At 44.9% G+C, this 17,410-nt stretch overlaps 1 protein-coding gene across 2 annotated transcripts in view; it reads left to right on the top strand.

Moving 5' to 3' along the window:
- Positions 1–17,410, top strand: part of FGD5 (FYVE, RhoGEF and PH domain containing 5) — a 104,228-nt gene that overhangs the window by 2,267 nt on the left and 84,551 nt on the right. For both annotated transcript variants that reach the window (XM_006907169.3, XM_025043657.1), the window contains exon 1: positions 1–315. This exon is cut by the window's left edge. In XM_006907169.3, coding sequence (XP_006907231.1) covers positions 1–315 — 315 coding nt within the window. The remainder of the gene's footprint in view (positions 316–17,410) is intronic.

The raw sequence follows: 17,410 nt of genomic DNA, 5'->3' as shown, positions 1-17,410 counted from the left end.
GACGGTGTCCCGAGTGGAGTCCTTCGAAGACCGTTCCCGGCCCCCCTTTCTGCCCTTGCCCCTGACCAAGCCCCGGTCCATCTCATTCCCCAATGCCGACACTTCGGATTATGAGAATATTCCAGCCATGAACTCGGACTATGAGAATATCCAGATCCCTCCCCGAAGGCCCGCGAGGGCTGGGACGTTTACGAAGCTGTTTGAAGATCAGAGCAGAGCCCTGTCCACAGCAAACGAAAATGATGGCTACGTGGACATGAGCAGCTTCAACGCCTTTGAGAGTAAACAGCAGAGCACAGACCAGGAAGCAGAAAGGTACCATGAAATTAGTTTTCTTTGTTGTTTAGCAAATGTAACTGTCTGAGAAATAAACTTTGGTGTAGGGGAAAAAGGGACTTACCTTTTTGCCTCAGGCTATATTTCTAGCTCTGTGACTTGGAGTGAGTGGCTTTACCTCTGTGAACCTCAGTTACTTCGTCAGTGAAGTGGGATTCATGCTACCTTATAACAGTGTTTGAGAAGATCAGAGTAGATAATCTATGTGAAAGTATTGTCTAAAATGCCAAATTTGGTACAAATGTGAGCATGTATATTTGCATTATTTGGGGGACATTTCTCATCTAGGTAGATGGCTTTGCTACTCCCCTCTGGGAAAGTCACCAAGAGAGAAAGTTCTGGAATCTTGCCAAACTAAATATCTTTCACCATCAGGAAAATACCCTAAATTGAGATTGATACATTTTTATTATGTAAATATACTCTCTATTGAAGGGAACTAGAAAAGACTATTTAAATTGTTTAAAAAGCCAAGGGTGCCCTGAGCTAAATTTCTGAATAGAAGTCTTTGAGAGGTATATCTAAGCTGATTTTTGCGGGAACTCATTCACCTTAGAAGTGAGAGTGAAACACTGAAATTATTGACAACAGTGGGGGTTTTCTGACCCCACCTTTCCAAGACTAACTGAATGCCCTTATTAATCATCCCAAGTGGATAATTGCCAAATCTTGCCGTTCCTTACATATTTGGATGCAACTTAAAAGTGATGCCTCTCTATCCCAACCATTACACTCTTTGGAGGTACCTGATCTGAATTAATGAAAAGCCAAAATAGTTGTGATTTTAAAAGAAATCCTGATTTTTTTGCCCTTGCTTATGCTAACTGAGCCCAGTCCCAGACAGATGTTGCTGCTAGGGCTTCCTAGGGGACCTGCAGTAACGAATAGATAAGAATGATTTGCAATTAGCATTAGCCGTCACTGGAGTGTAGATGCTAGAGGTGTTTGTATGGTTTATTCTCTTGAGTTTTTCACATGGTTCCCCACCCTGGTTCCATCTTCTCCCTACCCCAAGCCCAGGCAAGACTATTAATTAATTCTTTCTTGGATGAAAGGGTTCGTTTGCTGGAGCAGAGATAACCAAAATACCAGCGCTGCTGGAAGGGCTCAGTGTAGTTCGGATAATGTGAATGTGTGTGACGAGGACAAGAGGCAGAGCCGACAAGGTCATTGCATCAGTCGTTATCAGCAGGGTTTGATGAGACCAAGCCCTAGCTCGATTGCCTCCTAGCACTAGTGAAAATATAACCAAACTGTGAAACCACAAAATCTCCATAGTGGAAAGGATCTCACAGGGCATATGGTCAAACCTCCCACCTCTAACAACAGGTCTCTCTTTTGACTGAGTCTGTGCTTGAATTCCTCAAGCCGCAGGGAATTCACTACTCCCCAGACCTGCCTCCCCTGACTGAGGCAAAAGCTACCTCCTTTTAATATCCCTACCCCACTCATGCTGGCTCTCCTCTCTCAAGCCCGGTGAGTGAGCCTGTTTTCTCTCTTGTGTATGACAGCCCTTCAGAATTGATATCTGCTTCTGTAGAATCACAGAATTTTATAGCTGGAGGGGAACTTCAGACAGTTGGTTTTGTTACAGAGGAGAAAACTGAGACACACGAGGGGAAAGGGACTTGCCAAGGGTCTCTCAGCAAATTAGTGGAGGTATCAGTTCTAAGACTCAAATTTCCCGACTCTTGGTTCAGGAACTTGCAGTGAATTATGCGAAGGGATACCTTGTCTGGTTTGTGCATGCTGCTCACTATGAGACCCCAGGCTACATTCACCTTTTAATCTATATGTAGTGCCCCCTTGGCGTTATGCAGTATATAGGCTACTTGGCCATATGCAGAGGCCTGTGGCCTTGGTCTGTACTTTGTCCAAAAAACAAAACAAAAGATTCCTTCATTCAAACTAACATAACTATAAGGGAATAAAATACCCAAGAAAATCCTAATACTTCTGTATCTTGACTGCTTACTGTGTGCTAGATGCTTTGTGATCTCACATTTGATGCTACAGCCTGGGGGTTTGGTTGAGTATCCTGAACTGTCAGACTCTGAATTTCAAAAGCACTGTTGCCCCACTCTGATACTATTTCACCAAAGGCCAGACTGACTGGGATAAATCTCCTGTGCAGGAACCACATCCTCCTGGAGATCAATCAGTGAGCAAAGCTTTCTTCCGTTTTCCTGCAAGAAACAGATGGAAGCAGACGGGGAGAAAAATCCCCTCTTTGGGCTGGAACAGGTCTGGGCACGGGACGTTTCAGACACATCAAGTTGAGAGGCACAAGGGACTGCTATGGGAGAGGGGGCCCCACTGTTGCTTTGCCTGAATAGGAGCTCTGAGAATCTAGTGGAAGGGTGCCGCTGATCTGAGATGCATACCTAGCGGTGCTTCAGGTTGGACAGGCTGAGTGGGTGGCGAGGCAGTTCCTCCTTCTGCTACTTGTCCTGATTCCACACCTTGCTTAAGTATGAGGATCAGAGGCAAAAATCAAAATGAATACCAACAATCCTGAAAGAGCGCAGGGCAATGCATCCAGTGCATCGAGAGAAGTGGGTTCAAAGCCCACTCAGTCACTGACTTCCTGTGGGATCTTGGAAAGGGTTGGGCCATAGTTTGCTCATCTATAAAATGGTAAGATTGGAGCACTGTATTTCTCAACCATCCACCTTTCCTGTACCACCTTTCTATTTCTGTTATACCACCTATACTCTTACTTGTCTTTAAGGAAATCATCTTTTTTACTTAACAAGAAATATTTAGAAAGGAAATTTTATGTCACTATTGGGAAATGGAAAAACAGTATCAGTTGCCATAAATAGAAGACAACTGTACAAATAAGATACAAAGGAAAGTAAACTAACAGTGGTAAAGTCAAGCTTGAGGTTATTACTTGCCAAGGCTGTGAGCTGAAGGCCTGGTCCCTTTGTTAAACAGGGAGAGGTGTTAAAGACATCTTGGCACCACACAGAGACTTTCTACTTGGCATAATCAGAAGGATTCTTAAGGATTGAAAAGGGAATAACTCTCTCGTGGTGTGATTCAATGTTATTTAAATACAGGTCCTTTTTCCACTAAAAGTACCTCCCTTCAAGAAACTGAGGAGTATATAATAGAATTCAGAGAGCCTCTAGGGACCCCTAAATCAGAGCAGCAGCTCAGGGGCTAATGGATGATAAAGTTTCTTCTATGCAGTTACTTCCCCTGAGATTTGTATACGCACATGTAACATTTTAGGAGCTATAATAATATTCTTATTAATGATCTTCTATCTTATAAAATAAAGGTGTACACATCGTTATCCGTGTACATTTTCCCCATGGTATACAAAAAAAGCTTTTGTCATCCTTTAAAGTGTATCCCCAAATATTCCTTTTTTCCTAAATTGACCCTTATGCACAAAAAAAAGGGGATGAGGCTAGAAGTCTAGTCTAACACTCTTACTTTTCAAATAGGATGTTTTGGTTGGAGGAACCCAGTCTTGACTTCTGAATATCCCATGGCATCTCAGTATGTTGGTTATGCACCAGAAGCTTGATAAATGGATATCGATGACCAAGGGTTTTACGATTCCATGTGAGTTGGTGATTTTGAGCTTCACAAGGGTTCCAGAAAGAACTATCACTTACTAAGTTCCTATCTTCAGCGACACAGTGGTAGATGCTTTGTATATATTTATTAAATACTCAGTTGATGCAAAACACTATAAAAACTGGTTTGTTCTAAATGTCTCATTTAAAACCCCGTAATTCATGTCTGTTTTATGCATGATGTTGAGTCTTCCTTAATCACAGCATTATATACATCACAGATCCCTGATGCCACTTTTCTCCAACATTTCATTATGAAAATATTCAAACCTAAAGAAGAATTGAGTTTTTACATACAGTGAATGTCTGTATGCCCACCCCCTATAGCATAGCATTACCATGTTACCACACTGGCTTTCCTATCTTCCTGTCCAGAGCTCTCTCCATCCATTAATGCGTATTGGATTTGGTGTATATGTAGTGGCTTTTTATGTTTGCAGATGAAAACATTGCAGCCCAGGGAGAGCTTGTGAGAGCTCAGAGATAGACTTTTGAGCCAAGCTGTCTGGATTTCAGTCTACACGCCACCACTTACTATGTGTGTGACTTGAGACAAATTACTTATCTCTCTCTGCATTAGTTTCTTTATCTCTAAAAGGGCATGATAATAGTATCTGCCTCATAATGTCATTAAGACTACGTGAGTTAATACAACACATAGTGAAATGATCAGTAAGGATTAGCTGTTATTAAGTGACATGACCAAGGTCACATAATGATGGATGCAGTATTCAAATTTGATTCCAGGGGTATGGATGGAGAGTCTGATCCCTGTTACTATGGGATGTCTCTGTTTTTCTGTCTCTGTCTCTGTCTCTCTCAAGACTGTTCTTCTGCATGTTTGACTCAGTGTTCACTATATCACATCAGTAAAATTGGGACCATGAACTTGCAAGCTTTAGCAGTGGGGTGTGGCATCAGCATTAGTTCTAACCCCTGCATGAGATGGGGTCAGGGATGCAAACAACAGCCTGAGCAGTACTGACGTGACATTATTAGCAGCCTCTTACACCAAGGGCACAGCAGGACCATTACGATTCCATTATCATAATAGGAATGCCTGTCTCTGTGACTCTGACTATAGCTATGATTTCACTTATAATTCACGATTAGTTAGGCATGTTAGGAATTTCCAGTCTCTATTTTCCAGGTGAGAAAAACCGAGGCCCAGTGAAGTGATGTAGACTAGTGGTCCCCAACCTTTTTGACACCAGGAACTGGTGCTCCTATGAGAATCTAATGCCTGACGATCTGACGTGGAGCTGAGTTGGTGATGCCAGTGCCAGGGAGTAGTTGCAGATACAGATGAAGCTTCACTTGCTCACCAGCCGCTCACCCCCTGCTGTGTAGCCCAGTTCCTAACAGGCCATGGGTGGCCTGGGGCTTGGGGACCCTTGATATAGATTATTCTCTATCACATAGGTAGTAAGTAGTTAAACCAAGATTCGAACCCAAGTCTTTCTGACCCTCAGTCCAGTGCTCTTTTCATTACCCATTTTCTGTGGTCGCAAAATGTTAGCTGGTGGTTTTTATCCGATATCTGCCAAGTGTCTCCCTTGCAGGAGACAGGCTAGCACAGGCACTTTTATAATGTTGGCTTTGCTAATTGGTCCAAAGGCCTCAAGGAAAAGTGAAAGGACACTTTTTTTTCCCTTTCTTTGACAGCTGCTGGATTTGTTGCGCTGTTGGCAGTTTGTCAAGAAGACTGACAAGCTTTCCTTGAACTTGCTAATGAGATACTTAGATATCTTTCCATCCCTCAGGGCCATGGTGGAGACCCTTGCCTTCCTGTGGTCAGGTGTGCCTGTAGAGCAGCCAAGAGCTCTGGTTCGGAGCAGGCCATCTGTTTGGGATCTACTGCTCCTTAGGGGAGCTTCAGATGATCCAGCCCACCTGGGAGCAGCAGTTCATGAGTGCTTGTGCCTTCCAGAGAGAGCTATGGAAAGTCCAAGGCCCAGCCTTTCAGGACTCTTCTCCCAGCCCGGATTCTGATGGAGCTGTTCTTTGTTAGAATTCAGTTTGAATCGCATGCTCAAGAGTTTGAGGATAAGGAGTGGGGAAATCATTTTAGCTAATTGACGATGACCATTTGAGAAATGAGTAATTTTTGGCAAGGAACTGTGCCAAGTGAAGTATGGAAGGAGATGGCAAAGTGGACCAGGCACCATCACTTGTTTTAGTGGACGTATGGTGGGGTGGGGGGAGGGACCCTGAAATACAAGATAGAAAATGCTCAGGACCAAAAGAGTAGAAGTCCAGAGGGAAGGCAGGATGGCTTCATGGACAGGGAGGCATTTGACTGGATACTGAAGGAAAAGTAGGATTTCGACATATAGAGATAGAAAGGATTGAGAACATACAAAGAAACATAGGACCTTGATTTTTAGTAGGTAAAGCTGCAGTGAAAATGGTTTAATCTTAACTTCAGAAGATACCTTGATATCTTTATTCTGGAAAACAGTTCACATTGCAGACATGGAGAAGATATGGAGGAGATTGGGTTGAAAGGCTTAAGGACTAAACTCAAACACCACCTTTTTCTCATTTCCAGTTCTTACAGCAGAATGTTGCACTGGCTCAGCTAATTCACTCACTTCTCCTAACATTTATTGAGCATCTACTCACCTGTCAGCTACTGTTCTAGGTAGTAGAGGGATGAAGGTCCCTGCCCTCAAGCCATTTCAGTCTGGCTGGGAAGAGAGACTGCTAGAGGTCTTTAAAACCTGGTGTGATAAAGGCTTTGTTAGAGGTCCCTCCACACAATTCTGGAGATAGGTAAGGTGGGTATTGCCAGAGTTACAAGAGTTCATGATGGAGACAAACAATCCAGAAGGAGCCCAAGCCTGTGCCTGAGTCTGGGGCTAAGAAAGAATCTCAAAGTGTTCAGATGGAGCTCAAAATGCAGGTCTGTGAGATGAAGTTGGGGAGGCGGGTTGAGGCCCAGCCGAGAAGGGCCTTGTATAGAAGGCCTTGGAAAGTTAGTACATACCCCTGAGCAGTGGGGAGTCTATGTGCGTTTTCAGCGGGGGTATGCCACAGTGGGGATGGTGCATTGTCACGGACACCTTGTTGGCCAGTGGAGAGTAGAGGGGATGGAGAGACGGGAAGCAGGGAGATTAATCAAGAGGCTGTTGCAATGGTCTCCTCCAGAGAAAATGAAGACCAAGCAGGGCTGTGGCCATGGAAAAGAGAGGAGTGGAGTTCTGTCGCTAGAATGTCCACAGCAACCCAGTTCTCCAGTGTCAGGTCCAGGGCCAGCTTATGTCTGCCTTCGCTGTTCCCTTCTCATTCTTTTATTCATATGTTACAGTCTATCCGGTCCCAAATAAAGAAAAGATTTGAGTTGGTTTCCAATAAAAGACATAGCAAGAAATAATAAGAATTCAATCCTTAAAAAAAAAAGTTAAATGATACAAGCCAAGTCATAAAGTTGGGGAAGGTAATTGTATAGGCAATCCAGACCGAGAACAGAGAGACCGCTATTAAAATTCTGAAATCTAGAATAAAATCCAGCATAAGGGTGACTCCTTCCCTCCTCCCCAGCCCCCAGAGTACCCCCAGCATCTTCAGAATGCAACAAATATTTTTCGGCAGTGATTGCCTGAGAGAGTGAAACCCGACTTTTATTTTTTATGAAATAAAAATATTTTGTGCTGCAGCAACAAATATACGCATCATTGTAAAACAAAGGTGAATTACAGCCTTGGCTCTAAACCTTGGTTGGGGGTATGGCAGAGTTGCAACTAAGCCTCCTGCTGACTAATTCCATCCGTGCCCGAGAGCTGTGTGGCTGGATTTTCTGTACATCCCAGCCATAGTTTTCATTGGTATCTTTGTAACTGCCTGTAAGCCGGGAGCATTCCTATTATTACTATGTTTTTGACAAATGAACTCACGCAGAGCTTTCATTAAGTTTCATTGAAAGGACCTGGAAATGCCATAAAAATTATTATAATCTCAAAACCATCACATTCCTAATGCATGTGACTAAGCTTGTTGAAATTGACTGATGAGAATATTCAGTTTTTAATTTTCTGACTTAAGACCATCTGCAGCTGTTTCTTTTAGCAATAATTTTTAATTAAATGCAATAAAATTTACAGGCAAAGATCCTAATAAGAAAATCGTGTCAGGAACACACTTATTGTAACGTTTTACTAGCGTGATATTAAGGCCCCCAACTACTTTTTTCCTTGCAGAGCTATAACGTAGACGAAATCCTGATTAAGTGTTCATCACAATGTGGTTTTACCTTCATAAAATCAGGGTTTCCCTCTGTGGGTGGTGTGAAAATAATTCTCACTAATAGAAGACAGTCTCATTGCATGAGTTCTTTGGTGAAATGTCAGCAGCAGGTCTCTTGGACCAGCTGAGCCCCAGAGGAAGTGAGGTCTTTGTTCCAGCCAGTTTGAATGGTGCTAGATGTATTTGGGCCTCACTGTTCCCTGCCTGTTGATTGGGAATGAGCAAATCATGCACAGGATGTAGCCAAAGAGAAGTCATCTCTGTGTTTAGTGCATTCCTTCAGTAAATCTATATCAGGTACCTACTGGGTGCTTAGGTGCTGCTCTATGAGCTTCGGATACTGTAGCAAGTCCCTGCTCTGACAGAGCTGGTATTCTGGGGAGAGGCAGCCAGTAAACAGACTAATAAGTAAACGAAATAATCATAGAAATAATCGTAGATAACGGCATCATTCTTTGGAGATGAGATGATTCTTTTATGAAAAATAAAAAAAGCAATGTGATAGAAAGTGGTTGGTGGAAGGGACACTTTAGACAGGGTGGTCAGGGAAGGCTCTGAGGAAGTGACATTTTAGTGAAACCTGAATAATGATCAGACGTCATCAGGGAGAAGGGCATTCCGGGCAGAGGGAACAGCAGGGTTAAAAGCCCTAAGACTGGGGGCCCTTGTGGGGTTTCTGGAGAGGCCAGGAGGCCAGCATGGTTGGAGTACAGAACACAATGAGAGAGTGATAGGTGATGGAGTAGGCAAGGACCTTTGTAAAAGATTTGAATTTTACTTTCATGAGACACCATTCGAGGAAAGTGTTAGGATCCTAAAATGTTTGAATTGTCTGAACTCTTCAGACCGTTTTATAGGACTTGTATGTTTAGAGTCAGATCAGCAAATAATTTAAAAATGCGGTAAAGAGTATTCGTTACGGGAGAATGGTCTGGGAGTGTAAAAAGGTTTGAATTTAGATCCTGGCTCTGTCCTTGACGATATGAGTTTTGAGTATCTAGGTCTCTGTTCTCTCTCCAACCTGTGTCTGCTCTTGGAATCAGCAGTTCTGAGTTCTCCATCTGAATGCTCTTTACAGACGATGGCAGTGGTCCAGGGAACTGAGAAGAGACTGGCCTAGCCACACTGGAGGAGGGGTAGGAGGTGATGAGGTTTGGGAGGTTCTTGAAAAGGAATGCTCTGCATTTCGACTTGTACTCCTTATGGTAACTGATTTGATCCGTGAGCCATAAGAAGCTATTGAAGGTTTTAGAGGAAGGGAGTGATGTGATTGGCTAGTGCTCTGGCACAATTATTAGCTATGTGGGGCGGTAGAATGGAGGAAAAGAAGCCACCCCAGTAAGGCGTGTAAACATCAATGGATGGATGCAGGACAACAGGACCTAGCTTCTTCAGCCTCTGCAGTATGACAGCCTCCCAGTACAGCTATTGCACAGTCGTTCAGAGCAGAGTTAACCCAATCTCTGGCTGGCTGGCACTCCCCAGTGTAGGGTTCTCGGGGTGGTTGATGGCATTTAAGCAGCATAGGACAGAACCAGAGAGGCAGTGTGGCACAGCAGGAAGAGGAAATGAGTTTGAGTTCAGCTCTACCCTTTGCTCAGTTTACCTCTGATCTGAACCTCAGTCTCCTCACCTGTTCAAGTGGTCTCTTCATCACTGAGCTATCATAAGGAGCCAGAGGGTGCATGTACGAGGGCTTTGCGAGGTATGAAAAAATAATACTGTCCGTCGTGAGCTTTGCTGCTAGGAGGACATCTGTTGCTGTGTACCACAGCACATGAGGCTTTCTTGAGCGTTCACTATATGCCAGGCACTGTCTTAGACTCTTTATATTTTATATGTTCACTCAGTTAATCAGAAAAGCAACCCTGCACATACTGTTTTTTATTTTTTTGTCTACACTCAGCAGATGAGAAAACTAAGGTATAAAGAACTTAAGGACCCAGATCCAGAATTTTAACCTGGGCAGCTTCCAGCACCCATGCTGTCAACCCTGCTATGAGGTCCTTTCTTATGTGCATCATTTCACTTAACTTGCTGAATGTCCCTTTGGAAGTAGCTATTCAGTTTAACTATTTTAATAAAAGAGGAAACTGAGGTTCAGAGGGGTGACATGACTTGTAATTCAGTAAGTGATGAAGCTAGGACCAGAAGGAAGGCATTTCTAGGTATGAGCTCTTCCCTCTTTCTGGTTCACCCCCTTCGAGAACTTCTCACCTGGAACTGACCCTCTAAATGTCAGTGGTAAAGACACACAATGGGGTATGAATCTTCAGAATGGAAACGTCCTTATTATAGGCATTCAGAATGGACAGCTTACAACGATAGTCCACTCGCTTAGGTGCACATGGCCAGGGGATGATGTGAAACTGTATAGAAAGGGAACAGCACACACTATCGCAGTAACAGTCAGTGGGATGATATTATGCAGGAGGTTAATACCTCCTTAGATCGCCTTGTTAGGCTCAGGAAGGGTCCTTGGGGAGTTTATCATCTGTGCTTACGATACTGCAGGTCAACAGGACAAAAAGCTCATAATCATTTCTGAGTGATGAATTAATATGTTTCATCTGGCCCTTTGAGAATGCCCCAAGACCGCCCAGCCTCCAAGAGATGAAGGCAGCCGCTGAGCCATGTGTCGGGGAATTCTGAGCTTGCAGCTGAGAACTGTGGTGGTTCCCTGTCTTGGAGAGACATGTGTCTTTGGCTCTTTTCCTGCAAGATGAATGTCTCAGGGTTGAGATTGTTTTTCAGGATGATGTGGCTGGTCTCTATGTAAACAAACTCATTTTCTGCATGCATGAGGTTGATCTGGAGCCCTGGATAGGACCCAAGGGAAATTCATTCAGGTCAAGGCATGACCCAAGAACTTGAAATTGTAGACTTGCTTGCATGATTGTAATTAAGAAAACAAGACACACTGACAAAACTCCTGCCTTACAGAATCTGCTCGGAGACCTTAAGTTCTGCTGTACTCTATTTTGATGAGACTTTCTTATACTGAATGAAGTCCCGTGAGGGAGTGAGCTCGCCATCATTGTCAGTAATTAAGCACAAGTGGAAAGGATACTAGTCTCTTATCATGAGGCTGTTGTGACTTGCACAGGCCAGGAAATCTGAGCTCTTGGGGTCATTTTTGGCTGGGCAGATAGAGTATCAAGGAAGCAGGTGGACTGTTATAGGTATTGCCTCAGCAGTCCCTGAAAGATGTCCAGGCCCCAAGACTGGAGAGTGCCCAGAATACTCTAAGAAGACTCAATATCAGCTCTGAGACCAGTTCTAGAAAGTGCCTCCTATAACCATGAAGCATGTTTTTCATGCCCAGTGCCTACTGCAGCCAAATCCTCTGAAGGGCAGAAGTGCTGAAAGGCTGACCTGCTGAAAAGGCAGCACTTGAAGGGTGACAGCCCTGGCTCAGTCGGGCCTGTCTCGGGAGAGGCAGAAGTCTTCCTTTCAGAGTCAAGGGCCTGGCCACACAGAAGTGATGGGAAGATGAGTTATTTGGTGCTCCTGGGGAGCTCCCTCACACACAATCTCAGTAGTTTTCAAACTTTCTGTTGAAGCAGGATCCTTTTTCAAATGAAATTTTACTTGGAACCTCAAGATAGAAGGCAAGAGTTTGTTATTTAGTTCTCTGTCGTAAGTTTAAATTTTTAATACTTTATAGGAAGTCAATGAGATTGCCACGATGAATAGAAATCTTGGAAATTGGGAGTTATGGATTGCAGTGCTGCTCTTACAGCCTAATGAGGGCCGATGATGGATTAAAGTGGTATATTATGGAGGTGGAGAACATGTTTTCTAAAGCAAATGGCTAGGTTCAAATCCCAGGTCTGCCAGTTACTAGCTGTGTGTCCTTGGGCAAATTACTTGACTTCTCTGTGCTTTAGCCACCTCATGTGTAAAACTGAAGAAGATGGCATTACCTACCTCAAGAGGTTGTAAGGTTTGAATGAGTTAACATTTGCAGGGAGCATTTGAGATGTCATAGTTATCACTGTAGCAGGGTCTGTATCTATGAAATTCCAAGAAGACATTTGTGAATCCTCGCCCACTGGAGCTTAGGGTTTTTGAGGAATGCAGTTTGAAAACCCATCTCATTTTATATAATCTAGACACTCTTCTCTTATTAAGTGCTATCTGTTGGGTATACATATTTATGTCTTTTTCACCAATAATTTAATCAGTGGTTTACCCTTTACCAGACACAGTAGGGGCGGTGGGGAAATGATGGTTTCTGCCCATCGTTCAGAAACAGGCTTTTTGTTCTGTTGAGGGGGAAAAGGTGCAGCAGATTAAGAAGTAGTTTATAGGTAAATAACTATTGACTCATAAATTCCTGGATTATAATAACCCCTCATCATCTATTTTATAAGAATGGAAACAAAATTAGCAATGTGAATGGGGAAAGGAAGCAACACTCAGCAGTTTCTACTATTTGCCAATAAATTATATACTTGTATATACTCCCTACTGTTTGTGTTATCTCATTGATTATCAGCCCCATTTACAGATGAGAAAGCTGAGACTATAGGACATCATGTGGCAGGGGAGGCAAACAGAACCCATAACAGGCACAAGGAGGCAGGTCCCTATCCCATTGAGCAGTGCTTGCTCCTGGCAGGAGTCGCCCCCATCTTAGGAGGCAGTGAGTCACCCTCACCGTGGGTGTGTGCCAGAGAGGCTGTCTTGGAGACTCCTTTGGTGGGACAGAAAGCTGAACTAGAAAACCCAGAAAGTTCACAAGGTCATGAAACCTTGATGTGGCAGCCACATGCTCATGTACTGCACTTTACAGTTTATAAAGCTTTTCCATGCCTGTTCTATCGCTTCTCCCAACAGTCACTGTTTGGCGTAGATAAGACACAGATTAAAAGCACAATTTAAAGAGAGTCCTGAGGGAGCATCGGGGTAGCCAAGGAGAGTCATTTTCTGGGCGGGGCCTTGGGTGAGCCAGTTTCCTGAAGGTTTCTGTCTCCTCAGCTGTAACATGGGGATATTGATAATGATATGTATTTAATGGTTAAGAGTAACCCATGCTAAGTGCTTGGTGCAGGGCCTGGTGTGTAGTAGCTTCTCGGTGAATGTAATTATGGTATTATAATGATTGTACCTACCATGGAGAAAGGATCCAAGGAGGAGGAGGCCCCTATAAGACTGAGGGTTTGGGTAATACCAGGGAAGAGGCAATGAAGATCAGAAAGGGAAACAGAGGCTCAAGATCATATAGTCAGTGGCAGTCAGACATAAAACTCTGAGGTGTCTGCTGCACAGCCACTAAGCCATTGGAGGTGAACAAAGCTGGGTCCCTGGGACCAACTCAGGACAGGGTGTGGCGAGTCCCGGGCCACACCTGGAGCTGCTCTGGGTGATAACAGAAGAAAGCAGGGTGATGTCATGCAGCTAGGGATTGTTCTGGGCCCAGGCCCCCCTCCCGGGAAGCTCCTTATAGATGCTACATGTGGTTAGTTTCCAGGGAGGTCCCTGGTCCAAACCCAAGTTTCCTTGCCAGCCTGAGGCCACAGGTCAAGGCTGGGTTCAGAGCTGTAGAGTGAGTCAGTGGCTTAGTGGGGATTAGACTTGCCTTGGCTGTTCAGCCTCTGCGATGAACCCCTCCCGCCCCAGGCCCAAGGCCTCCATCCAAAGCCAGCCAGCAGCACTTGTTGTGAAGAGGTGTTTGTCCCAACTTTGGTCTTCCTTTGACCCTCCCCTGGACCCCAGTGTTGGGGAGGAAGGTTGAAGATACCACCGAACCTGTCTGAACTCCCTCACTTTACAGAAGACAAAACAGGCCTGGAGAGGAGACTTGCTTCCTCGATTCCTCCGTCCACTAGAAGAGCTGCTTCCCTCTTATATAAGTGCATGAGGTAATGATGGAGAGGAGGACAGTGAGGACAAAGGAAGGGCATGACACTCTGATGGGGGAATTTCAGACACTGTAGAAATGCTTGGGAAAGTATTCTGGAACAGAAAGCCTTCTTTGTGTTACTCAGACCCCAGCAGGTGACAAGCCTCGCAAGCCAATCCTCCCCAGGATGGATCACTTTCTCCTTTGCACCTCTGTGTAGAATCTGCCCTCTGTGTCGTTTATGTAACTATCTCCCTTACTGCACTGGGAGCCCCTTCAGGGCATCACCACCTACAGCTCATCCCCATGTCCTCAGCACTTGGCATAGGGCTTGGTACTCGGATGGTGCTCAATAAATGTTTGTTAAATAAATGGATGTATTCTGGGGATAACTACGTTATCTCAGAGGGGCACACCCCACCTGGATAGGACTATCCACAGATTTTTTCCAAGCCCCAGCAGTGCTCTGGGTGCAGGGTCAAGAGAAACAAGGCAGTCAGCCTGGGGAGATGGACATGAAATGCCTGATTTCAGTTAATTATTTAAATTCAACTATGCTGAGTGTTACAAAGAAGTGCAGGCAGTTCTAAGAGCTTCTAACAGGTGCCTTGACCTATTCCTCGCTGAGAAAATGAGACTTGGGCTTGGTGCTGAAATATGTTGAGGAATTAACTTGATAGAGAGTGAGGGGCAGGAAGAGTGTTCCAGGCATGGGGAACAAAGTGTACACAAGGACTCTGTGAGAAAGTTGCAGTTATCTTTCCCATTTCACAGGTGAGGAAACTGAGGCTCAGAGCAGGGACATGACATGCCTAAAGCCACATAGGTATCGAGGGGAGAAGCTGTGGTTTGCCTCCAGGTCTCTAACTCCAGAGCCTAGACCCTTTCTCCCGCCAGCTCTGCCCTGGACAGGAAGGAAGCCAGAGCTGACCTATGTGACATCACAGTGTGCTGGGCCAAAGCCCTCCATTCCCACTGGGAGGGTGTACTCCACACCTTCAGGTGCCTCTCTGCTCCCTCCCTCTGTGCACCCAGGGGCTCACTCACACCCAACTCCTTCCTTTTCTCATTTGCTCTGTACCTCATTTGTCTTTGCACCTGTGCGATCTGGGCTTCTGGCTCCTCAGCCATGCTATGGAAGATCAGGCAACAGACTTTCTCAGGCTCCTGACCGTCTGGGATTTTACCACAGATAAGTCTGACCTTGGAAAACATCTGTGAGCCTCCTGTCTAGAAATACTCAAACCAATTTAAGGCACATTCACTGGGCATCTACTACATGCCAGTCCCTGCAGGATTGGGAGCTGGGGATCACAGACGAGGCTCGGAGTTAAAGTCTGGAGGGGAGGCTGATCTATAAACAGCTGACTGGATGCGGCTATAAGTCTAATAGGAAAATGAACAACATCCTGGCAGCACAGAAGGAGCGGCCAAGTGCTTTGAAGAAAAAGCTTCCCTGAGGAGTTTGCAGGGTTCAAATTAGACATTTGAACTAGGCTCAAAAGGCCAGTAAGAGTTTTCAAGGTTAAGAGTGTGGGAAGGGCTTTCCAAAAGGAAGGGACGGCGTGCGCAAAGGCACACAATTGGAAACAGCCTGGGTGTACAAAGACTGGGGACAAGTGCACAGTGGCCAGACTGCATGGAATAGGGAATGGCTGAAGGTGAGAGTTTAAAGCCACTGGCTTGAGGTTCTGAAATGTGGCAGGTAGACTCAGGCTGAGAGTGCAGGTTAGCAGTGGGCCTCCTAGATTCTCAGCCAGGGGCAATCCCTTGCAGCCTTCAAAGGACCTTTCCCTGCCCATTTCAGCCTTCATTGAATTTATCTGGGATTATGCGAGCTCCCCTCCCTCACAGTTGGAGAAGGGGAAGGTATGGATATAACAATGTCTTTTGAGGCTGGGGCCTGGTCTGCCTTCCAATTATCCCCCAAGAGGCTTCTACTCTGCTCTCAGGGTTTCATTCTCAAGTTGCTGCTAATCGAAGATTCCTTGTTGACAGGCATAAATTAGTTTCCTTTGAATAGGCCAATTAGAGCTAATAGCTGGGGAAAAAAGGTACTTAGATGGCTTTGGTCCAAGGACTAGACTTCTCTACATTGTGGCTTTGCAGAGTCCTGGTCTCTGAGTCGGCATCTGGCTTATTCCATCTCTGTCTCTTGAGCCTAAGGAGTAGCTGAGTTTTGTATAAAGTCCAGCCCTCGTGAATTCTCCTCTCACAGGCTGGGAACTACTTGTGGGCTCTCTGTGACTCGCCGTATCTAAAATGATTGATTATGATTATTCACAAAGGTGTTCATGGTCTCCTACAGTTTGTGTTTGGGCTTGGAGCCTCGAGTCTGTCTGAGAGCAAGAAATGGCCCAGAACATCTGGGCCCTTTGGCTCTCTGCCTCTTGCCTTAAATCTTTTTTGCGGTGTTCTGCTTTCTGGGCCTCAGTTTCTCTCCTAATAAAACGAAGGGCTCAGGGAAGTGATTTCTAAGGGCCGTTTGGAGTCTGAGATGACATACCAGTTTGCTCTTGCCACCTAGCAGTTGACCACACATTTATTGGCTTAAAACAACATCCATTTTTTAATCTCAACAATTCATTAGGTCCTCGGGGGCCAGATACTCTGCTTAGCATCTCACAAGGCCAAAACCAAGGTGTTGGCTGGCCTGGACTTTTATCTGGAGGCTGCCAGGGAGAATCTACTTCCAGGCACATTCGGGTTGTTGGCTGACTTCAGTGCCAAGTAGGACTGAGGTCCCTATTTTCATGCTGGCTGTCAGCTGGATGCTAGGCTGCCTGCATTCTTATGCCTTCCATGCAGCCTTCTCCAGCAAGGGTGGGTTGAGTGTTTCTCACACGCTGAATCTCCATCTCCAGCCAGACAAAGCTTTCTATTTTAAGGACTTAAAATAGATTAGATTGGCCTACCCAGATAATCCAGGATAATCTCCCTATTATAAATACATCCGCAATGTTTCTTTTGCCATGTAATGCAAAATGTCCATAGGTCCCAGGATTAAGGTGTGGACACTTTGAGGGCCATGATTCTGGCTATAACAGTATGCCCTCTGACCACCCCCCCAAAATTCATCCCCCCCAAAATTCATTCCATCCAAAGGTCCCCAAGATCTAATTCCACGACAGCATCAGCTCAACAGATCTCATCTGAATTTCATCAGCAGCAGAAATTCTAGATCTTATCATCTAAATCACCTAATTGGGTATGGCTGAGGCTCTGGGTATCATACATCCTGGGGCATAATTCCTCTCCAGCAGTGAACCTGGGAAACTAAAGAAACAAGTTACCTGCTCCCAAAACTGCAATAATGGGATCAGTTCTAGACATTCCAGTTCAAACAGGGAGAAAATGGAAAACAGAGTTAGATGACATTTCAGATGAT

The sequence above is a fragment of the Pteropus alecto genome, unplaced genomic scaffold (genome assembly GCF_000325575.1).
Source record: "Pteropus alecto unplaced genomic scaffold, ASM32557v1 scaffold92, whole genome shotgun sequence".
Classification (NCBI taxonomy): domain Eukaryota; kingdom Metazoa; phylum Chordata; class Mammalia; order Chiroptera; family Pteropodidae; genus Pteropus; species Pteropus alecto.
Note: the sequence above shows the minus strand (reverse complement) of the source record. Positions and strands in the feature narration are given on the sequence as shown.